Source organism: Syngnathus scovelli, chromosome 15 (genome assembly GCF_024217435.2).
Source record: "Syngnathus scovelli strain Florida chromosome 15, RoL_Ssco_1.2, whole genome shotgun sequence".
Lineage (NCBI taxonomy): Eukaryota > Metazoa > Chordata > Actinopteri > Syngnathiformes > Syngnathidae > Syngnathus > Syngnathus scovelli.
In genome coordinates this window covers 7,336,215-7,360,802 of record NC_090861.1, presented here as the reverse complement: position 1 = coordinate 7,360,802, position 24,588 = coordinate 7,336,215, and the positions used below count along the sequence as shown (strand labels likewise).

Genomic DNA, 24,588 nt, shown 5'->3' with positions numbered 1-24,588 from the left:
GGCCCCGGGCCTTGAGTTTGACACCTATGGGCTAACATATAACAGTGTGTGGCTTTAAAAAAAACGGATATTTGAAAACAATCGGTGCAGCAACATTTGAAGATAGACATAACAATACCCTCAGAGGTATATTTTTTTATATTCTGCTCTAATTTTACAGCATGTAGTAGTTGTGAAAGTCTTCTTGTTTGCTCGCACTATTGTTTCACGTGTTCTCAAAGGGCTTCCACTGTGTGCTTTTGTCAAAGAAAGAAAATGGTTGCTGAGATGAGGAGCTCAGCATGAGAGTTTACAAACGGAGGAGGAGTGCCCTCCCCTGGTCGCACCGCCAACCATCAACACAAATAATTTCTATCAAACATAAACAAGTCTTGTGAGTCCATTTTCAAAAGCGTTTTAAATTAATTTTATTATTTCATAGCTAATTTACAACAAGCGCATCACTGAACTGGAACATTTTAATTTGCTCGATATTGTCATTGTTTAAATATAAGTTTTCTGCATCAGTCAACTTTGTTATAATCAATCTTTTCTGTAAAAATTAATATACTTTCTTGTAATATGGAATATCACACTATGATATGGATGGCTGAGAGAGATATTAAGAAATACACGGAACCCTCAAATAATCAAACTGAAAACATTCTGTTCATGGATGTGATTGGATGCTTGCTTTTATATTTGTGTGTGTGTGTGCATGTGTGTGTGTGTGTGTGTGTGTGTGTGTATTTGTGTATGTGTGTGTGCAGATGTTTCTCTTTTGGAGCTGTTCAACTGGGCTGTCGTTCTGGATTGAGTAGTCGGCATCAATTGTGCAGTGTCCACAGCTAAATCTAAAGCCAGACGGCATCATATTTACAGCAAGACCGCAAAAACCCTCTCAATGTGGAAAATAATACAAAAATATACAGACAATTTCAAATAAATAAACAAAAGTAAAAATTGAGCAAAAAAAAAAAAAAACCCAACAACAATAAATATGACAATACTTTACCTGCACTCTTAGAATTCAGTAAAATGAAAAAATAACTCAACACAAATACATGCTCATAAAATCCTTTTTACCTGTGGCATAAAATGCTGTCAGTGCAATAAATAATTTTTAATCTGGACACACGTAGAACTTTCTTTGCATAACATCATAGCCATATTGCACTACATCATGTGCGCGTCCGTGCACGCGTACGCACACCACCCGTTGATCTATCGGAACTGATTGTGGCTGTTCTAAAGGAGACATATTCACATATCATATAATTTATATTTCATCATATTTCACGCACGCGTGCGCGCACACTCACACACATATCTGCATTGTATAGATGCTTCCATTGGTTTCCAACATATGACTGACACGTCAAATAGTGAGGTCTTCATTTTGGCGTAGCTTTTTGCTGAGGGATTAAATTCCACAAACCAAACTGCAAATTCAAACAAAATAACCAATGGAACTTTGGATTTTTTTTTTTTTTTTACAGACTATAGTCCTGTTAGAAATCGTCATAAAAAAGATATATGTGTATATATTTATATTTGTATATATATATATATTTATATATATATATATATATATATATTGACCATTTATTTGTAACTTAGCTTTAATGTGTGTGTGGTCACAAGAGGGAGAAAGCAGAGTAGAACTGGAAGCAAGAGAGTAAAAGAAGACGTGTACCTCCCTCGCACGCACACACACACGCACACACAAACACCGTGACACCATGGCTTTTAGAACGGCCACTGGAGAAGAGTGTGAACGTCTGTGGCTGAGGGATTGATTTCGGAAGAGTGATGGGACAGTGCTGTTTGTGCCCAGAGAGTGATAACATTCATCCAGGTTTGTGACCAGACAAAGGTCAGAACAGACAGACGCCCCCTCTCCTCCCCCCTCCCTTTGGGTGATTGGTAAAAGCTGAGGTTACAATTTGACATGTGGCAGAGTGTGCGGACGTGTGTGCGTAAGGGGTTAAAATGTGTGTCAAGAGTTTCCCCTCTGCTCACAAGTGACCGTGTCTCTCTTCTTCATCACGAGACATGCTTAAAAGCTCGACTTAATTTAAAGACCCCCACCCCCTCCCCTTCTTTGTTTCGTGTCGTGTCCTTCCATTGTCTTTGAGGATGCATGCACAATGCATATTCACTTTTTTTTCCTCAATATAATCATTTTCACTAAATAACAGTGCCTTGTAATATTTGACAGGTGATCAGTAAAAGATTAGCCCATAGAAGACTTCTGGTCTCAGCAGCACCCACACTCATTTTCTGTCCTGAAACAAGGCAGAGTGGACTGGTGGATCAATAGCCAGCAGATACAGGTATAGAAAAATGGGAGAACCAAAGTCTTTTAGGGCACCTTCATTTCAGGTGTAGGCTTGAAAACTATCTGTCTTATTTTACCTCCAGACTGTTTCAAGACAGATGAGCTACGCATCACTTCACACTTGACACCAAAATGCATCTGGAATATGCCACAAGTAATCACATTGATTCCATTCTGGCGTATGGGAGGACATTTTATAGATACCAAAGAACCAAAACAGAGGTGGTTCCCATCATATTTGCGTAAAAGACATCCGTGTCCCCGCTTTGGGGTGAAATGGCTTTTTAGTTCCAAGTGTGAACGCGGCCTCAGAACTCAGCCGTGAAAGTGGAATACTAATTAAGTCTGTTTCAGTCTAATTACACATTGGTGTCTGTCAGTTATTTTCTGGGATCACTCTCACTGTGTCACTTCCCGCGTTTCTGTTATCCGTCTTCTTCAGTCAAGCACGGACTTTTCTGGAGGCGAGGCTGTTTTGGCGGTGGAGGGTGGCGTGAGTCGGTAGATGATATGCGGGGGAAGGGAGGGCATCACAGCCTCTCCCGGGTGGGAATCCAAATATAAGGCCCTGATTGCTCCTCGATCACTGTCTTTACTTTGTGATAGACTTCTTCAAAGCTATCCCCTTCCACAACAGCTGCGGGACAAGGGAAAGAGAAAGGAATGAAAAATAAGTTCAAGACTTGAAAGGCTAGTGGATTCTTGGAGTTGTGTGTCCTCATTTCAATTCCTTCAACTGCTGGTATTTGCCCTGAAAATGTCTTTTAAATGTTAAAACATGCTGAGGCTTCTCAAAAGTCATGCGCCAAAAATATAAATGTGAGGTTCATTGTTGCAAAAGGTGCATGTTTTCACATTTGTTGGGGGAGTTGGAAAAAAAAAAAAAAACACATAGCCATCTGGAGTGATCAAATGCAATGAAGTGTAAATGTGTACTCAAATCTGTATTGAAAATCTCTGCTGCATTAAATGGAGCAATTTTATGACTAAAAATGCATTCGGGTACAAATGCAGATGCTTTTGCTCACGTTTACTATCTGCTCTTGCCATAACCCAATTTCGCTAGTAAGTATGAAAGAGATACAATTTTGCACCCCACTTTTTTTATTTTATTTTAACAGGTGCACACATTTTACCTTAACCTTAACTATGTTTTGTTTCCATGTGCATGGGAATGTTTCTAATTTGTTCAATCATTACTAGTAGGTTTCCCAAAAATTCACAACTTCTATAGTGGACTCATTTTTGTTATATCTGGTGTAGACATAAATAACTGTTGGTGTTATATATATTTTTTTTCAGCTCTGATTCAACCACCTGTTCCTGTTGACTGCCAATATAAATTTTATTTTAAAAAGCAATTGACATTTTTAGGGTCTGCTCAAACAGCTCACACATAAAATGAAAAATTTGCCGTGATATAAATATTTTAAATATCCAATCTCTGTACTTTGGTCCATTTTTGGTGTAAAAGTATTCTGCTCTTACCGGAGAAACACTCGAGGAAGTCTTGTTCTAGCTTAAGAGCTCGGTCCATTCCTTTCCTGGCCTGCTCCTCTGTCAGGCGAGTGTTAATTTCTCTGTCCAGACAAGCAAAATATTGTTACAATTATTTATCTCATGTAACTGAAAAGATTTTGAACAAAATGCAAGTGTACATACAGAACATTCTCCAATGACTTAGGCCGGACGAAGATGGCAATAGGATGAAGCTGAGCAGCTTGGAGTCGTCGTACGGCGTTTGCCGACACGTCCAGGATACAGTGTTTCCCTTGCTGTATGCACAAACAAGCATTTTCAATTGCAAGCTTTAAAAAATTACAACTAAAAAGATCAACCTTTGTCATATACTTCCCAGCATATGTTTCATTGGCTGGACTGCCCTTTATATTCAAAAAGGTTTTGTAGGAGCATGTTAAAATCCCATTTTTGTTCTTATTGCTTCTTGCGCACCTGTTCAGCCACCTCGCGAACACTCTGGACGCTGGTGCCGTACAGATGACTGTTGTACTGGCCCGCTTCGATGAAGCGATGGCTCTGAATGTCTTTCTCCATCTGTTCCCTTGATGACACAAAGTGGTAGTCCCGCCCATCCACTTCATACTCCCGTTTCGGACGTGTGGTGTCTGTTGAGAGAGCAAAAACATTGAATATGATGCATGCTGGCACAAAATGACAGCAAAATCCATTTCCTGGAGGAAAGACTTGTGTAGATATTTCCCAAAAGTGGCTCTGTGTCAGTGAGTGACAGCGCAATTACTTACGTGGGACACACGAGCCGAACTTATCAGGGAACTCAGACAATAGGTCATCATTTATCCTGTCCTTCACAGGACCCAGAATGATGATGGGCCTCGCATAGTGAACTGACGAAGACAGAAGAGAGCACGGACATTCAGCATTCATAGGAAGTGACGATAAAAAGACTTTTATTGCCTAAAGTAATGGACTTGACTTTTCCGTCTTACCTTCCACTTGTGTGACGGTCTCATAACTGTGCGATGTTTTATCTCTCCCTGTTAACAGATCAGGGAAGCAATTAGCCAGATTTGTCATCATCATATCATATGACATTCTGGTTTGTGTTGGCATGTGTGAGCTCATTTGTGTGATGGATGTTTAAGAATTACAGTCATTTATAATAAATAATCCTAGGAATGGAGGCGAATATGATTGAGCATTCATTTTCTGATAAGAGTTATGAACTAAATTGTTCATAATGTCAGTAATATCTTATGTTTGCAGTGGACACTGGTTGTTTTTTTTCAGGGGGGGGGGCATGGAGGGGGCTCTGCCCTCGCCACCCCCCCTCTAGATCCGTCAATGACTGTGGACTGTTTCATTTGAATTTTCCTAGCTTCGTGAGCAGTACTGAATTTTTGTTTTGTAAAAGTCTAGAAAAGGAAGCCAATTACCTTGCGTCAGGGTATCCCGACCGTGATCCTACAAAGACAAAAATAAAGATTGACACACTAGAAAGCAATGGGAATGAGCCAGTCTCCATTGATGAGGTGAACCTACCCTCTCTTTGGTGTTGCCACGCGACCACTCTTTTCTTTCCACCCTGCAGAGGGTGCAAAGAAGCATTTAAAAAGCAAATAAAATCAGGAATTAAGGAGGGGTGGTATGAATTATGTGATTATGAATGACAAATCATCTTGGCTGCAAATTATGATGACGCAAATGCTCTGTTTCATTTCTTCTTATTAACCTTTTAGAATTGGTTGAATGTCAATGGGCTCGAAACAAGTATTTTTTTTTGTCAAGAGCGTGTCTGACCTGTGTTTGCTGGGAATGAAGCCAACCTCCTCAGCCTCGTTCGGGGGGCTGACCTTACGCGCCTGCCACCATTCCTCGTCGCCGCAGTCCAGCACATGGAGAACGTCCCCAAACCTAAAGCCAAGCGCCTGACTGAGGAAGCCACAGTCCGCCGTCTTGTCATAGTCAAATAGAGCCCTGTGAATTACAAAAATTGAAATCCTCCATTTTAACCAAAGACACCAAACCCTGATTGGTCGCGGTGATCTACCTGATGTAGAAGCCCCTCTTTGGGTTGCTTCTTAGTGTGGTCGTCCCAGAGCCCATGCTGCTGTTCATCAACTGTTCCCTCAAGTCGTGGATCTTTGCTTCAAAACGACTGTACTCTAAAAAGCACACATCAAACATTTTATTTGAGATTCTTGGAAACATTTCTTTGTGGACAGACGTAATGAAGTTTAAGCTTTACCGTCTGGCCTGTACTGAGCAATGATGGTCACTGTCTGGCCGGCGTTCTTCAGCGCCGCAGCCGCCTGCTCGTGTGTAGCCATTCGCAGGTCCACCCCATTCACCTGACAAACATATAATAATGGATGGATGTTAGCAGCTACTCACTAAAAAAGACATGGAGTGTTTGTCACTGGCGGAGCAATGATTTTTTTCCCCTTGGGGTTCCATGGAACCCAAAAAAGTCTTCAAAAAATATTGATAAAGATTCAGTATTTTAAGGGACAGGTAAAAATGTGGAAAAGAGTTCTGGCCAGGGGAGCCAGTGCCCCTGCACCCCCCCCCCTAGGTCCGCCAGTGGTATTTATCAGAAATCTGATGAACGCAGATTTACACTGAGGATCTGATCGCCCTTGTGTAGCTCTCCACTGAGGTCAGCTGGTCCTCCTGCCAGGATGAACGAGATAAAAATCCCCTCTCCATCTTCCCCACCAACGATATTGAATCCGAGACCCGTAGAGCCTCGGTGAATCAGAACCCGGCGAGGTTCTCTGGAAAAGGAGAACAAAATGAATACGTACTATAAATCTGTTGATGTCATTTCATGACATTTCTCACCTGGGGATATCATCGTCACCCATCAGGCCGTGCAGAACAGGTGAAAACCGACTCGGTGAGGTGGGGGTGAGGGCTTGTGGGTAATCTGAGCCAAGATAGTTGGGGTGGCTGAGTTCAGTATCCATGTGGGAATATGCTAGGAAATAGACGTTAGAATTTGTCATTTAGATGTTGTGTCCTTGGGCCTCTATTTTTAACTGCTGTTCTAAATTTGGAGTGGCTGTATAATACTGGAAATGCAATCACCAAAGGCTTGGACATTTTCGTAATAAACAGTTTGAGGACTGTCCAGGATCCCTTTTGAGACAGACTTACTGTTGGTGAGATCTGGAGGGTTATAGGAGTTGGTGAGAAACAGATTGTTGGGCTTGGCCACCCTGAGGTACACCACCTCGGCTGTGTTCTTCAGTGCCCCCACAGCATCTTCATGCATGACATCCTCCAGACATACGTTATTTACCTAAATGTTGACCATAAGATAAAGATAATGATCAATAATGCCACAAAAGATCATGTGAATGCTTTCTTCCCCTCCTTAACTGTCAAAGTATTCTTCGACTGCTACTGTGCCTGCTGTCCAGCAGGTGGCAGTAACGTTCTATTATTGCTACCGCTCAACATTCCACTCATCCATGAATGTAGTAGGTATGAATGTCTGACCGTATACGTGTGTGAATATTTGATGACATGGGCGGTCCTAAAAAAATGCTGTTTTTAAATTGTGACATTGAGGTGGTCTCTTACCGCCAAGATCTTATCCCCGATTTGCAGACGTCCATCTTTATGTGCTGCTCCACCTTCTATGATTTTGGTGACATAGATGCTGTTATCTCCTGGTATGTGCTGGTTTCCCACTCCTCCAGCAATACTGAAACCTAGCCCTAAAAATGGGACATCCAAGCAAAGAGGAATGGCTAAACACCTCTGAAAGTACATTGGCATTGTGAAAGCACACTTAAAGCCACATTCGATCCACATTTTAATATACCTTTAGGCCCTTTGATAAGTTTGAGCTCGGTGATTTTCTCCGCCGCAGGTTTTCGACGGAGAACGTAGAGCCGGACGATAGCACCTGCTTCCTTAAGAGCCTCCACAGCCTGGCTGTGTGTCACCTCTCTCACGTCAACATCGTTCACAAATAGGATGCAGTCGTTCACACTATCAAAGGGAAGAGAGATGGCGGGGGTAGACGTTTAAAATTGATCCCACACTGGCTGCACAAAATTGGGTTGTACGAAAGGGAATGGCAGGTAAAAGGTTTCAGTAGTCATGAGTGATGTCAAGGGTCTTCAGACTACAGCGGGAATGTCATGGTACAAAATTTAATTCATTCTCTTTTTGAGAATATTCAGTCCCCTTTCCAAGAGACTATACTTAACTATTCCATTTGCATGTGTTGATATTGATTTCGTGGCCTGTTCAATTATACTGTGCACAATTTTGTAAGACTTTGCTGAGGGTTGTAGAAAGTTTGGGACATGCCTCCCGAGGGAAACGATAGCTGGTTTCCACAAAACAAGGAAGTTTTAACATTTTTCATTTTTAACTGGCTTTGAAACTCAAATCGATGTCACCTTGAATGTTTTGAATTTTTTAAATGCATTTCATTTGAACAAAGTGAATGATTTGACATTTTCCGTGTCTCTGTCATGTTTATTGTAAAGCCCCATGTGCTTTACCTCAGGCGTCCATCCTGAGCCGCTGCTCCTCCGGGTATGATTTTCGTGATAAAGATGCTCGGGTCGTCGCCCACATGGGGATTGTCGGTTCCCCCTGCTATGCTGAAGCCCAGGCCTGAGTTTCCCTGCAGTAGCAATTACAAGTAAAAACACAGTGAATAATTCATCATGTCAGGGGCATTTGAGTTGAATGAAGATGGTAAGGATCCTGTATGTATTATCATGATCTATTATATCATCATCTATTTTCATGACTTGAGAGGGGACTGGGCATATTTGGCTAATTATGAACCAAACAAAATCCCATTTTCCAAATTGTCAACAACCCTTGGAGAAATAATAATAGTAAAAAAAAACCCTCCAATAATTCTAAAGTTTTGACTGTGTCCGTAGTACACCAGCGAAAGTCTCTTAAAGAATAACTGCAGGGCAACTCATTTTTCCCATTTCGGAAACTACAAACGCTTACTGTTGCTGATGTAATATCACTATTAGCCACAAGACGGCAGACATCTCTCAACAACGTCTCTTATCCCGAGGCTGAAATTGTGAAGAAGAGCGTGCGGTGGCTGTCATAAGATCGACCTCAAAAGTATGAGAATAATATCCTTTCCTTTTCCTTTCCCACTGTGTCGACATTTTTGTTTGAAGTGCATGAGGATTCAGTAAATTTGTGTCCTCCAAAAATCTACATATATTCGACGTTGAATAGTGTTTCAAACTTAATTGGACATGTGGCTGTTGAGTTGCAGGTGCTGCAGGACAACAGGTGAGTACGCCAGTCTATTCGTTTGGGGATTTGAATGACATGCAGCAAAAATATATTGTAGTAAAATATTAAAATATAAAGTTTTTACTCATCCAATCATGTGTCAACCAGTGTATAAAATGAAATTGTGTTGAATTGTGACAATGTAGTAGCCGGAAAAAAAAAAACAAGAGAAAAAAGAAAAAAAAAACGGAATTGTGCAAAACTATGAAAGTAATTATGCAGAGTCTGATTCATCTTAAAGAGACAATTAATTTGTTGTTTGGACTTACTCTCTCCAGTGTGATTTCTTCATATTCGATTTCCCCTTCTGTTCCATTCACCTGGCAATAAAGAGAAGTTATTTGGCTTTCAAGCGAGAATAAGATGCAAATTATTTTCTAAACTTATTATTAAAAATAAAAAATATAAGTACTTTTTGTTGGCACTGACATGATGTTTGAGCAATTCAGTCTGCTATATATATATATATATATGTATGTATGTATGTATGTATGTATGTATGTATATATGTATGTATGTATGTATGTATGTATGTATGTATGTATGTGTGTATATATATATATATATATATATATATATATATATATATATATATATATATATATATATATTTAAAGCATTATTATGATAGGACCAGACTGACTGATAAATAGCCACATTGTTCTATTGGTCGAATTTACCATCTGGCTGAATAGCATAACAACTCATCAGTATTACCTCAGCAATTAAAGGCGTCCCAGTGGAAAACAGAATTTAAGAAACTTATATTTGACCTAGAAAACAACTTATTTTCCCAGAGTTGTAGTGGGACAAAAATAATTGTGTGTGTGTAAAGCCTTTTTCAGTGCTCTCATTTTGTTTACCTTTAATATGCTTGAAATGCTTTTTCTTTATTTTAATGTCAACATCAGTGTGGCAACCACCAGTCAAGATGTAAACATGCAAAGGAATTTCTAGTGAATTTTCTCATGTCAGGTCGTGTTAGAGTTTCGACATGGTCCTTACATATGGCGATCCATCTAGTGTGTCCGTGTTCACAACCACAGGAGGACTATTTCCCTGGAGGGAGAGACAGGGAGAGAAGAGAAGCTCATTATATAATAGAATAATGTCAGAAAGTCAAAGACAAGGCAGCTCTCATCAGAATAACCGTGAAACCTTCCGTCGCGACGACAAATGGCCATTTCAGCTCTATGCACCGCTTTCCCCACTTTTTATGGTTGTTACAGTAAGGATAAAGGATAATGAATAATATGTCACACTCGTTGCTATTATATTTTCACGGTAGTCAGAGAAATAATTCATCCTAACCACTAGTGCCTCAATTCAAAGCCACTGCCTGTACTGTGTATTATTAATGCTGTAAGTGGCTATTTGTACCAACAAAAATGTGACATGTCACGTACTTAGTGTAATTCTCCATGACGGTAAACACACTAAACATGTTGACAAATTATAAAGAACACGTGCGCATATTCCTCTGTTTATGATCACCTTTCGTGTATTTCTTATGTCATACTTTTTTTCAGGATATACATTCCTGCCTGAGGTGTGATATGTTAAGGATAGAAAGCAGCTATTTATAAACACAGCCACGTATGTACTGTTTTCCGTCATCTCCTACCAGACTAATTAGTATGTGTATGCATGTAAAGTGCTTCAGAAAGCAATGCCATCGAATCAGCTTGCTGACCTTCACTAACCTGACAGCTCTGACGCGCAACATTAAAACAAACCCAAGCATTACCTGCAAGAGCATAGATTCTGGTGACGATCACTGAACTATTATGTTTATTATATAAACATTAACTTATAGCATTTATTTAATAACACTCACTGTGTAGTGTTCATAAAAAATGTTGCTACTTCTGGTTGTACCTTTTCAAACTGTTCTCACAGACGTTCATTTGGATTTCATGAATGCTTTGCACGTTCCCTCCGCGATATCTGCCATTGATTGATGATCACGATGCCGAGTTAAAGTGCTTAACTATTTGTGCAATGGGTACGCTGGGCCTAGTGCAAGTGAATGTTATTTTTCATAGCCATGCATTTACATGTCAGAGAGCGCCGTAAATAGCCGATGAAACGATTTCTGAAATCATTACTTTGAGGGTTGCTGTTATCCTCAAGTTAATGCTAACCGTTCTAATTTAGCAACTGCATAAACCATAAATTCAAGTCTCCTGCTGCCTCCACATCATGCTCACTCTACCATTAAAACAGCATTGCGCATAGCAGCAATGTGTAGCCGTGTGCATTTGAATTACGTCAAATTCATCCAAGCCAATATGGAGGCAATAACAATGCATGACACTGTGTGTTTATCATTTTCTGCTATGTTTGGTTGCTTTGTCTCATTAGCCCCATCAGAATGAAGTAGCACATTTAAATAACGTTAGCGTGCATGTTTGTTTTATGTGCAAATATGTATACATAGTGTCAGTAACAAATAAACATCCCAAAATATAATACCAATCACCATCAATCAGTTGCCTAATGGGAGTTAAAACGGCTCCACCTCAATTTGTAAAACTCAAATGATGCATCAGAGAGGTGAGTTAAGAAATAACTGCACACCTCACAGTTGGAAGGCTCATTAAGCAGTCAACAAGTTTAATGTTTTCCTTTCAAATACCCAATAAATTACCGCAACAATTAAGCATACAAGCATCGTGGGAAGTACTCAACGTTTCTATGTAGTACAGTAAGAACAGATGTTTTTCCTATTACAGGAGCCAGAATGAGTTAGATAATAGTACCGTAGAGTGAGTATTGCATTAAGACTCTATAATGAGAAGCACTGTGTGTGTGTGAGGCGTTTTCTGAATGTGTCCTAGTTGTGCCATGCCAGGGCAGTTCGGTCATGTCTTTGAGACAATACGATGAAGCTACGTGTGCTGATTTTAGTGCGGGCCGAGTGCATGGCAGGACGGAAGTTAATTTGGGTGTCAAATCAATTTGTTGGCTCACTATGAAATCCAGAGTGCGGAGTGTTAGAAAAGGTGGCATGGTGCATTAATGTGTACCCAGATGGCCACCACCTCCATGTTTGCGGGAATATGACCAACACACAAGTGAATATTTGACATAAATAGCAGTTGAGTCAGAAGTACACAGTGAATATGATTTAAAAGTGAGGTCGACAATGTGGGGCCTGCGGGCTGCAAGTAGCCACCATGAACATTTCCTTTTTTTTGGTTCCATACTGTATGTGGCTGCAAATTTAAAAGCCTGGGGAATGGATAATTAGAATCCAACACTCCCACTACCATAAATGGGCAAACAAAACTACATAACCAACCTACCCTAGTATGACGTACTCGTTTCTTGGGTTTCCGTACATTGCTGAAGAGCTGGCAGATCATCATTTTAGCGTATCACACAGTCATGAACATTTGACCTCAGTGCAGAAGTCTGAATAATGCTTGAGTTAGGCCCAAATCTCAAAAACGACACAGCCACTCAGTATTGTGTGTCGAGAAGAGTTCTGGTGCTCGCTTGATTGTAAAAAAACAGCGTGTAAGCATTAACGCAAAGCGATCATTCAGTGGGTTCCATAGCAATGTATTAAAGTTCACGTCAATAGTACAGAACTTTGAGCAGAACATGGACCTCAAGTGAGCATGACCCATTTAGTGTTTTCCTCTTTTTGCCGCCAGTATAGACCTCATCTGCAGCTCTAAAAACAACAGCTTGAGATTTGCAAATTCCCCTTCCCGGCTATGCCTCATGGCTATTATCCCAGTCCAAGACGTCCTGTCTTAAGAAGTCACCCATCCAGAGGAAAAAAAAAAAAAAAAAAAAAAATCTAATCCCTGACGTCGTCCATCATCCATATCAGTGATAGCGACGTCGTTCTGCTGCTGGTCTCTGCCCGGTGAAAAATGAACTTAATGCTTTCTGCCGCTATACTGTACTTTCCTCCGCCCCTCCCGTGGCGCTGAGGCAAAGAGGAGCAAGCAGGGAATTTTGATGGCAATTACTTGAACGTTTTTCCATAAAATGCGAGAGGAGGAGGAATACCAAACAAAAATGATATTTTAAATCGGGACAAAATTTGTACATACATGAAAAATATGCGTTTTTAATGTATTTATTTTTCATATTTTTTCCCCCATGTATTTATAAAAGATCCACTATGCTTTTCATATATTGGGATTGTGGAAAAAAAAAAGTACTGTACCCATTGATCATCCTTATATAAAAAGGACAAGCTGTCAGCTGACGTTGTGATTTCGTTAGTGAAAAATCCTCCTTCTTACCTTTCCGGTTGTCACTATGCGGGCCCTCTCTATCTCTTCTGTCATTCATACAGCGTGAGCGGTTCTCATCCCATCCGTTTTCATGCATACTTATGCCCTTCCCTTCCCAGCGGACCTGGACTGCTGCCGCACAGTAATTACACTGAAGCTTCAGGGACATCTTTAAACATTTATTAAAGAAAAGTAAGGAGGACGAGGAAAATGAAGAGAGACAGCAGACACAGGACGACAAAAGTGCAGAGCAGGGAGGGGATGGTATCATCCAGCTCTCTTGGGGAAATGCTATAGAAGCCTGGAATTAAAGATGGATGTCAGAAACATCTGTAAAGGGTTGACAGCCTTTGAGGATGATTTGCGTGGAAAATTATTAAATTATTTTTTTTCCTCTTGGAGCTACTGTGTTTTACATCCCTTGTACATTAGAAAAGACAGAGTAAGATAAGAAAAGCTGCCAACTGGTTCTCTATGATTTCAACCACGCACTCATTGTCCCATATTATGACTGATCGCTTTTTGAAGTTAAACCAGATGTTAGGTTGAGAGTTGTTGTTTGCTGAGAGCTGTAGATCAATGAGGTGCTGGCGACCCACTCCCCATGAATGTAATAAAGCCACAGAGTGACGACACCACCTACACACTAACGCCCGCCGCCACAGGAGTACTACACCAGCTGCAACGGTGCCCACGCACATACTGCAATGCATCACAGAAGCAATGAGTGCCTTCTTGGCTTTGTCAGAGAAATAGAAAGCATGTGTGAAATTCACAATATTCATTGCTCGCCATTGCGTATCACGGTAGTGGAGTAGTCGATTTTTTTTTGTCGTTTTTCAAAAACAAAAAAACACAAAAAAACATGGAGGATGAGATTAACACCACCTGTGTTTGATTCTGACGTTTATTAGGAGATGATAATAATGATCTGCTCAAGGTCAGGAAAGCCACTCAAACACTGACACCTAGAGGTTAATGTGCAATTTGCAATCAAGATTATTGATGTTTTGGCTTTAAAACACAGACAGGCCAGGGACGTTTGAAAAGGTGACCCCTGGGAGATTTGTTCCATCATTTTTCCTTCAACCAACGTGCTCATCAACATATATGAGGATATCTTTGTACGTGCAACGTTACCCAGAGAAAACTTTTAAATACATGCATATTACTGTGACAATCCTGCATTGCACACACTTCCGACACAGAGTAGACAACATTTGATTTCGCACAGTATAACAACATGACGTCTCTGGTAGCTTAATGAATGGATGAGCGAGTGAGTAGGGGCACTGTGACACAACCATCAAAAAGATGACCTCATCCTTACAGATAAATATCTTGCAATAATGGACGATGATCAAATTAAGTGACTCGGCTGAAGAAACGAGCAGACATGCAAGTCTGGACAGTGACAATACAGCAATGACAATTTTCAGGCTCTCAGGCTTGGTGCTCTTACCAGTGTGGAAACAGCAGAGGTGTACATTGGAGTGTGTCCTGTCGACATCAACACTGGCTGCAAAACAAGGAAAGGGGAGAGGATAATTGTGCAGGACATGCGGGTGGGCTCTGGGATGGGGGAGAACAAAGGCTTGTTTTATGTTTTAATTTAACAGAGCGGATGCTGACAGCTTCATGTCGCAGTGAGCTCTCAGCAAAAAATGTTGGAAAGCAGGTCACCAGAGCTGATACAAGAACTGAGATCGGCTGCTATAAATATTGATGAAGGCTATCATTAAAATCCATGAAATATAATATTGCTCCCCAAGTTGCTAGCTTGGACCATGCCCATTTCAATCTTAACGTATTCTCCGCTACATATGCAGTTATTTTTATCACAGATTGTGGTTCAAAAAAGCCCTTGTACTGATTATCATGAATTAGTTATACGCTTCACATTGGAAGCTTTAAAGTTGATGTACTAAGCTTGTACAAGTTGGAATTTGACCAACATCTCTGATAAAATATGACTCCATATACCATCAAGCAGACAATATATACCTCAGTTTGGCTACTATTTAAGTACTAACCATACAAATATATTTTTCCCCCAGTATTTCAAAGTGGACCAGCATAAATAGCGCAAGATGTCGCGCAAGACCACAACATACCTCAGAGACATTTGTAACGTAAGTAGCATTTGCGCTATGACATTAACGTGAAGACTTGAGTGTCTTTTACTGTTTCCACGTGTAAACTGTGTGTTCCCATACATAATGTACGAGATGTTTAAGTATTTCTTCCAACCTGCCTTCTATTGAACCCCCAGAGACGAACGCATCCTTATCTTGGCCTTGCATATTCTCAATTGGCTTCTCACTATAACCCTTTTTTCTTGTGCCAAATGCGAGCCCATACTTATTTATGTCTTTGCCCTTACTGTTTCCAAGATGTCATCACCTCCTAATTAAACTACACTCTACTGTTCAACATTCAAGTCCAAAAGTCTGGGCAAGCACTATGAAGCTGATTTACGGTGTTTTAATGGCCTCTAAGATGTTTCATCACACACAATAACCGTGTCTTTAATTTTTAGGGTTGGAACTTGGATTGCAATTAGCATTTTTATTATTATTATTTTTTAACTTTACTACCAACTAGCAAGAGAGGTATGTCGGCAACATGTGATCTCTCAAATTCATTTGAAAGTCATTGATAAACTAAAATATGGACCTTTTGCCAAAATTACTATGCATAAAATAAATTGTTGTTAAGCAGGTTCAAGGAGGTGTTGGCGCAATGCAAAGGGGGAGGAGAATCTTACAAATCAATCGGCTTGTGTGAAACTATAATATGGGAAATAGGCCGCATGCAGTAAAGGGAAACCAGTAATTCACAAACTATTTGCAAAACAGCAATAAAAAGCACACCAAGCATGCAATAAATCTGTACGGAAAGTCCGTGGCCTGGCACCTGGGGGTCCAAGCATATTTCAGGGGGCGGGGCCATGCCCCCCGCGACCCCTCCACTAGCTCCGCCACTGAGTGGACTGCGCTAATTTGTCGGCAGGTGGCTGCATATTATGTGTATGCAAGCACACCTTAAAGTTAATCACTTTTGCGTCAGTGCTTTGTTGTGTGCTATCAAATGCCTCATTATACTGCAATGTAGAGTGTTTTAATGGATTCTAATAAAAGCATCGGAACGTGCATGTTAGAAAAAAAGTGGTTTGGCCTCATTTGACTGTCTACCCCGTTATAATAATGGAGTGAATAGCGTGAAATTGTACGTATTAGTGTTGAATTCCTGTAAAATAGCTGTGTTATGGAGTTGAATATTTGGGAATGGCATGTAAATGAATAATTAGCATGGATTTATAATCAAAACAGTGAAATTACTGTACATCCAAGTTTAGGGCAGGAGACAAATCAGGTTTGTGGTAATTAACAGAATATCACAGACACTGCTACATTATTTATCACTCCTAGTTTCTTTCCCTTAAAAGACCAAAATCATCAATTTTTTTTTCCTGCTGGCCTCTCAAAATTGTCAACTTCCTTTTCTTTGGGCTCTCTTCCATGAAGTTTTTGCTTCCTGCTGACCGCACAGAAATACATACCATCCTGTTTAATAGCCGGTGTCACGGCATGTATAAGGAACAGCAAAGTAGCTCTCAATCACATCTAGTGTTAAACAATGCCACTTTTCTCAAGTAGACTCACACATGCAGAGAGAAGAAATAAATTTTTGGTACCACTCGCCGCTGGGAGGAATGAATGACTCATGTAATAGATTCGAAATACTCTGTGGCACACAGCACCGAGTGACAGAATTAAATTAAATAGACTTTGATTATCCGTTAATAGTAGATTTTAGGGAAAGAAGCACGTCTCCCCCCCATGTAGCCATTATAAATGGTGCACCTCTCATCTTGGAGTAATTACTGATTCCGCAGTTCGGTGCTGGATGACAACCTCCCCTAAGATTAAGGGAATTAATCAAGCCGCCAAGAAACATTGGTAAGGGACATTGTATTTCGTACCTTTTCAAAGGAGTTAAATCAGGCAAAAAGATCTTTTTGTCCACATTTTATTACTTTTAGTATTTTTGCCACCATGTGTGAGCTTCAGCATAGTTTTTAATGCTGACTGTAACGTTTACAACAGTACACTTTGGAATAATGTGACTCAAGTCAAAATAGTCCGCTAAATGAGTTCAGTGAAAAAGCTACTATAAATGGTTAGTGACCACTAATTTGAAAGAAATCAAACACTGGCCATTTTCTTTACATTGGCTATGATTACTCCCACAGCAGCGCAGCCCCCCTCTTGCAGATTCGACAGCCTGTATACAAAGCCACGTACATAGGATCTATTATTTTATTTTTTTTTTAAATCAATTCTACAGTGGGCTTGTTTTCCTATATGTTCCTAATTTATTCTTGCACACAGATGTGATGTAAATTAAAATGACATTAAAAAGAGACTAGCCTGATGCACTGTGTCCACTAATGAGCTGCTATCTGAGTTCCCAATGCCAGTTTATTCACATTGCTGCCAGTTTGACAGCTTTTCACCAACTGCCTCACAGCAGCCCGCAGGACAAAGCGCAATGACCACTGCAGCTCAACCTGATTTAAGTAGCCGGGGCAGAACTCAGTGTGTCTCTCTGCTCATTAAAAAAGAGACAATAACGGACATATTTGCTTCTTTGTGATAACAGTCCCACGTGAGTCATAAATAAAAAAGTTATTGTAGAAAGATGTACGTTTAAAAGCAGTTCCAGGTGTTTAGCAACACAAATTGGCACGTGAAATTGATATTTATGAAGTGGGCTTTACAGCTTGCATTTACTGTACGTATCCTGCATTGTCGACAAAGTGACAGCAATCATGTTTCTATTGATGCGAGTTTGCTTTGGTGTCTAGTTGCATTTGCATTTCAAGCTGTGGCAGTGTGTCAAATTAATATCACACACAGCAGTTTGGTGTCTGTAGAAGGAACCAAAGGGATTTTCTTCCATTTGTGTTGTCTTTAGTACAATGTGGAAAGTTGGGAATATTGTAAATGTCTTACAGTGCAGTACTATTCAAAAGCAGAATTGACAGCCTCCAAGGCCAAAACCTTGACCTAGATTAAAATTGGATCCATTACACTCTTGCACAGTTGTATTAGTAATGAATTCATTATTGGAGCAGCTATAAAGTGTTTATTGTTTTAGCCTGCATGGCCTTCCACCTTTCAACCTATTAAAATAAATGAAGCTTTGACTAATATTTCCTGACCGCTTCTCATGTTGCCTTGCACTTTGATTATCCTGCTGTTAAGCTGCCATATCAGATATGCACTAGCTTGGTCTTTTATGTGATTATGATCCTAATGCACATTCAAAAGAATTGAAACTGCAAAGTTACTTTTTAATGCAGTATTATGTTAGAAACTTCCATGATCATATTACAGCTACCGGAAAAGTGCTGTGATACTTTTAATGACTGGTAGAATATCAATTTAGATTTGCTGTAGTGAACATCATTGGGTAAATCTAAAATATTTAAACTGGATAGTTTATGCTCCTGTAGTGTTTATGTCTATGCTGCACAATACACGGTCCACAATTGCTGACTTGCAAGCTGATGACTTGAGCTGTTGTCATAGTGTTAGGTATTGATCAACAACAACCATAAGCTGGTGTGTGTTGTCCTCACCTTGACAGGAGAGATATGTGTGTGTGGCGTGTAGCCATGTATGGCCTCCATGGCGGCGAGGTTCTTGTCGCTCATGTGCAGCATTTCGGCACTTTTTCCTGGAGCCAGATGTGCTGGACTGTGCTCCAAGGGGGGCGTCTCCTCATCCTGGTACCTGTACTTCTGCAGAAACGAGGACAAAAAAGTGAAATTCGATTAAAAAAGAAAAGTGGCTTCATAAAAGAATTTGGATTTTATTTTTGGTGACTTTAGCATAATGCATGTACGTGATGTCTCCAAGTGAAGTCATTTGATCTGGCAAGGCGGCGTCCTCCACAACCTCACGGAGCATGCAGCGCCGTGACTCATGCAGCACTTCAGTCGAGATCATGCGTGTTCTTCCCCGTAAAATTACCCCCCACAATTCCCTGCTGGTAGCCCACACATGGGCAGCCGGCCAGCAGCCTACCGCGTTCAATACACACGGCAGATTTTGTCGGAGGTGTGATGACCGAAAAATCCGGAGGCAGCATTTTCCATCACATGCGTGTCAAAAGGTGGGCAGTGTCACAGTGGAGAGCAGCCACATTTGTCTTTTTAGCTTGGCATTTGTGTTTGGATACGCCCGTTACAAAAAAATGAAAGGTACCATCTGAATAATGTCTGATGGTGAGCCTACTCAGTCTCTTTTCTTTTTTTGGATATAGGCGAAGAAGGGGATACATGATCGAGGCCCATCTCAGACAGGCTGCCTAGCAACCAGAGCAGAACAGAGATTGCAGTGCCACAGTTGGGGGGTGCCAGCATAGGGCTTGGATCGCATTTCACTGAGACAGCAAGTAAGGCAAGGAGGGGGAAAGAGGTGGGTGGAGGAGGCGGGCGGGGGAGCGGGTGTGATGCTTGCAAATGACAATTGATAAATTGAAGCAAAAAACAACAGCGCAGCAACCACAAAGACTATTATTTGTTGTTGGTGTTGCCATAATTCACGGCTGATTTTTCATTCAATACAAAAATATTTTTTAGCACATCATTTTTTTTTTTCACTCATCTCTTAATTGAAAGCAAGCCTGTCTAGCAACAGTAAATTGAGTCTTTAGAATAAAAATGTAAACAAAGCAATTTAATGACACAAGCCACAACACAAAATAGCCTGAAGCACTTTGGTGCCTGCCCCTTTGCTGCATGATCAACCATCACGCTGCCATGTTGCCTTCTGCCCCACGAGTGGGGGAGGTGGCAGTTGATGCTGTGCGCTTCCCCGTACGCTGTAACTTGGGTTGGGGCTTGAGGTGTATTTGTGCGTCATGGAAACATAGCATCTAACACACCTCTTTATTTCATTTTTACAAGAAATAAAAAGCAAACACTTTAAATGGTTGAAGACAGATTCGTTAATGCCAAACAGCTTTTTTTTTTTTACTTCTGATGTAATTTACACTCACTCACATGAATCAAGCGTGTCAATATGAGCAGTGCAAAGGCTATAATCAGATTTAATTACTATAATTGGACCTCCGATGCGGGAACAGTTTCCCTTGGTTCTTGCTTATGCAAGGAAGTGTGTTAATTACACTTTGCAACAATCAAAATATCCCTTCATTGAATTATGATATCATCAGAGCGGGAAACCTCTGCTTCTTAAAAGAATAATCTCGTAAAGGTCACTGTAGATGTCCTCGCAGCAAGCATTTGCATGTATTGTGATAATATTTCTACACGGAGAGCTTGAATCAGCCCTTCCCTTAATGGTTCGATGACTTAACATAATGTCGAGCAAATGTCAGATGCTATCTTCCGTCATCTCAGTTTGTAATTCAAGGAGCGAGCTTGAGCTTTTAGATGACAAACGATGGTGGAGGAAGGAAACTCAAGCTTACCCTCTCAGGCAAGTAGTTTGTCTTCACACCGCATGTGTTAAAATATGCATTACTTTGGGAAAATAATCTACACTAATGCTTCACAAAATAACTATTATTAATTGAAACAACTGCTGCTAGGATGAGTGTTTGGGGAAGTATTTTTCAAGTACAAATAAACAACCATGATCATGTGGTTTTGTGCACACCTTCTAATAAATGGGGATGTGGCAATGTTCAGAATTAACCAATTACAGCCACTATTAAAAATTCAATTGAGGTGTATCTAGTCATATCAATACGAAATGGTTTGAAGATGATTAATCTCTCTTTTTCTATATCACAAAAAAATGGCATTACAACAAGGGTGTGTCGACTTTTTATAGCCTCTAGTTTTTTTGTATTGTGACTCCATCCTTTCCTTTTTACTGCCAATCCTGTCCTCAGTATATTTTCAATGTCTTCTCAACATGATAGCAATTTTCAGTTGCCAGCCATCACCTTGCGAGCCAACAGTACACTTTTTTTTTTTTTTTATGTAGACGTGTGCCTCACAAGGACAGGCGATCCACTCATTCTCTGCCAGTGCTACCTTCAGACTATTCTCCAAGGTGTTTCGGCACAACACTTTGACAAGTGTTAGTCTTGGCGTAGCTATGTGAGGCACAACAACACACTTTGCATTCACCATGGGCTGAAATACTTCAAGCCCTGCCAGGCAGAATTTCATACCAATCTCTGATTTTGATTGCAAAAAGATGCTTCTACCTTAATTATGTACACTTGACACATTCGCACTTCGGTGCAAGTCCATTGGTCTGTGGTTGCGTGATAAGAAAGAAGCGCTTTGATGCAGCCAGCCGATTAGTCTCTGTCAGCACGCTGAACTTTAATAAGATGCACGTCTCTTATTGGCTGCCTATGCACAAGCACGAGGAAGTCAGGAGTTCACTTTAAGCATCTGGGAGAATGCAGCGTAATAGATAATCACGTTGCTATTAGAATGCAAAATGAGTGGACATGGATGTACTGTACAAGCATACTGTGAATTCTGGCTAAGAATGGATTCTATTGGAGATAGCAACATTGCTGAGTCTTTTCCAATTAATTTAGCAAAAAAAAATGGCAAATGTGATGCACTGCAGAGGGGAAAATCTGTTTTGATGTAAAACATATCTTTTAATGCCACCAGTCCTGGAACATTTCTGATACACTTCATAGACCACAATCGTGCAACACAAAACATTATTTACAATTATCAAAAGAGTACCTCATTGCCGTGGGTAGCTACTTTGCAGGGTTTCTATTTTAAAAAGCAAGCACCATTTATTTCCAGAGCTCTTAACCCGTGTTACTTGCTCCTGTGAGCTGCAAGGAACAGCTGTAGTGTTTGATAGCAGATGAAGTGGAAAGAACAAGTTAAGGAGGTAGAGGTGACCCTGCATGGTTCAGACGTAGACATGAACTGAATCAGTAAATATGCGCTGCCACTCATTCCTCTTGCTGCTTCTCAGGCTGTCACAGTTGAAGCCGACAGCAAGCCGTGCTGAATCCATATGACGCTGTGAAGTAATGATGTCATCCCAGTGATTGATATGTACATTATAGCTAGCTTGTGATATTTAAATCCCCATGACTCTTGGTGATATCATTGTTTGTCTGACACCGGGGTCATCGCCTTGCCCATTTTCCAGTCAAACTATACCCGAATCGATCCTGAGAGTGAGGTGATCATTGATTTGGATCGAGAGATGACAACGCGTTGATCCGAGCCTTAAATCGTTAAATGCATTAATACGCCGTTTCAACTCGATCCTCGTCTTCTTCGAGACTGAGCACTGCGCCGTATTGTATCTTTAAAGACACACTTAAGCAGGACGGTCCGTCTTCATTAAACCTTGTGCAGCCCATCAATGAGCATTAAGCATAAGAGAGGCCATTAAAGCACTCATGAATGCTTCAAGACACACCAAAGACCCTTTTAATTAAGATCTGGAATATAAGATGACTGAGAGGCTCAATCCAGCAACAATTATGTAAGCAACCTTGGCAAAGACGTCCTGGGATTATTGTGCACATTTGCACCAAACAAGCAGAATAGAAGAAAGTTGTAAACAGTACATAGTCGCCCCGCAATATATTGTCGATACATGATGTCCCAAAAGACTCGGTCAAACACGGTAGCACCAATAACAACCCACAATGGGACCACAACAGACTGGACACGATCTATTAGGCTGCTGGATGGATAATAAGTAGAGCAGATCCTCTAAATATATATATGTACGTATACAAAAAGGGATGTGAAAATAAACTGAAATAATGTGGTTGCACAAATGTGCACACCCTCTTATAAGAGAGATGTGGCAATGTTCAGAATGAAGCAATCTAAACGTATGTTAAATGGGATCAGCACATAGGTGGTAGCCACTTTTATCTTTGACCCAAGACCTATGAATTTGTGTTTGGTGATTCCACGGATTGCGGAAAACAATTTCCTCCCACTAGCATTAGTTGGCCGTTCGTAATACAAAGTAGGCTGCATACAATGCATATGATGCAAAATTGAAAAGAAGTAAGGGTAAATGCTAATTCCATATAGCGAGCTGAACACTTGTGCACATCAATATTGTTTATACTTCCTGACACTGAGTGTACCTAACCCGAACCCACCCACCACATCACGTAGATGGACTACCAAGGTGGGCAACCTGGATTTTAGGACCAAAAAAAGGCCATCATCTCCTACTTATCAATAAGTCAAAGTTCAGACTGGAAATGCACAGCTTAACATAATAGGCTGTTATTCATTGTCACAGATATAAAGCAGCAGCCTGCTTCAGATTCCCCCTTGGGCCATAAGAGAAAAGAGGAGGAGTGTTCTGGTTATCTGATTCCAAGGAGGGATAAAGCCTCTCATATAGGCTCTCCTTGCATGGTGATGAAGGATATTGAAGTGGCTTTGGGCTAGACAATGTGCATTTCCCAAGGTCAAAAAATCATGTAGTGCAGTTTCCCTCTGCTATGATGCAAACCTAAATGTGGACCAGTCAGCATGAATAGCTCCGCTTAGCCCTGAAGGACCTAACCTACTACGGAGAAAGTGATTTCATTCATTGCAAGAAACTAGCAACTGCTACGTGCAGGTTTAAACCCCGGTCAGCCTTGAACATTCGCTCGCAAGCTATCCGGCATATGAGATGGCAATCAGGCTCCAAAAAACGGCCGCATTGCACGGAATCCTCTCCCGCAAATTGACCTGACGGCGGGCGTTGGTGCAGCCAGCGTTCAGCAGCGCGTGCGTTGCATGCACCCCCGGGGCTCACCTTACCTTACATCCGAACATGAGCGACAGCGTCCGGTTGCTGCAGATGACCTTACACTGGCACATGACCGGCGAGAGACACTTTAAATTCCTGATATTAGGCAGAGACATCCGTCCGACGCCTCACATTCACACCGCTCCTCTGTCCGCCGCTGCTACCGCCGCCGCGACACGATCGCCGGAGAGCCGCGGAAGTGTGTGGGGGTGGGGGTCGGGGGTGGTCCCTGACGTGCTCGCTCTTTCTATTAATTTACAGAAAGTTTACGGGAATCAAACAAGGAAGATTTCAGGAGACGGTTAACCATAAACAGCACACACAGCAAGCTGTTTATGCAGTTATTTTTATTATTATTATATTTAAATCACACCGCTCTAAGTTGAACGGTATGTTTCTGTCGCTGTTTGGAATGGGATGTCTGCGCCCCCTG

At 40.9% G+C, this 24,588-nt stretch overlaps 1 protein-coding gene and 1 long non-coding RNA gene across 3 annotated transcripts in view; one reads left to right on the top strand and one right to left on the bottom strand.

Moving 5' to 3' along the window:
- Nucleotides 1–382: 382 nt before the first annotated feature.
- On the bottom strand, nt 383–24,348 carry LOC125981942 (disks large homolog 4). Its single transcript, XM_049742032.2, has 22 exons — nt 24,167–24,348; nt 18,998–19,159; nt 14,813–14,869; nt 10,100–10,153; nt 9,364–9,414; nt 8,323–8,447; nt 7,632–7,801; nt 7,388–7,524; nt 6,959–7,103; nt 6,644–6,779; nt 6,420–6,576; nt 6,048–6,150; nt 5,850–5,964; nt 5,600–5,776; nt 5,342–5,384; nt 5,236–5,263; nt 4,789–4,836; nt 4,585–4,686; nt 4,274–4,446; nt 3,983–4,095; nt 3,809–3,900; nt 383–2,957 (listed from the first exon to the last, which is right to left on the bottom strand). The coding sequence occupies exons 1-22, from the start codon at nt 24,269–24,271 to the stop codon at nt 2,851–2,853; spliced, it is 2,400 nt and encodes a 799-aa protein (XP_049597989.1). The 5' UTR covers nt 24,272–24,348; the 3' UTR covers nt 383–2,850.
- Nucleotides 8,853–24,588, top strand: part of LOC125981943 (uncharacterized) — a 31,353-nt gene continuing 15,617 nt past the window's right edge. The window contains exons 1-3 of one of the 2 annotated variants that reach the window (XR_007486209.2): nt 8,853–9,091; nt 15,408–15,482; nt 19,684–19,815. This is a non-coding gene — a long non-coding RNA (uncharacterized lncRNA). Of the gene's footprint in view, nt 9,092–15,407; nt 15,483–19,683; nt 19,839–24,588 lie in introns of both variants that reach the window. The other variant, XR_007486208.2, reaches the window with a different exon arrangement.

Excerpts from the sequence above, each read along its gene's own strand:
- LOC125981942 (XM_049742032.2), bottom strand. The coding sequence starts at position 24,271 with ATGTCTCTGCCTAATATCAGGAATTTAAAGTGTCTCTCGCCGGTCATG. Across the intron at positions 19,160-24,166 it reads CGCTCATGTTCGGATGTAAG|AAGTACAGGTACCAGGATGA; the intron begins GTAAGGTGAGCC and ends TCGTTTCTGCAG. Across the intron at positions 9,415-10,099 it reads CACTAGATGGATCGCCATAT|GTGAATGGAACAGAAGGGGA; the intron begins GTAAGGACCATG and ends CTTTATTGCCAG.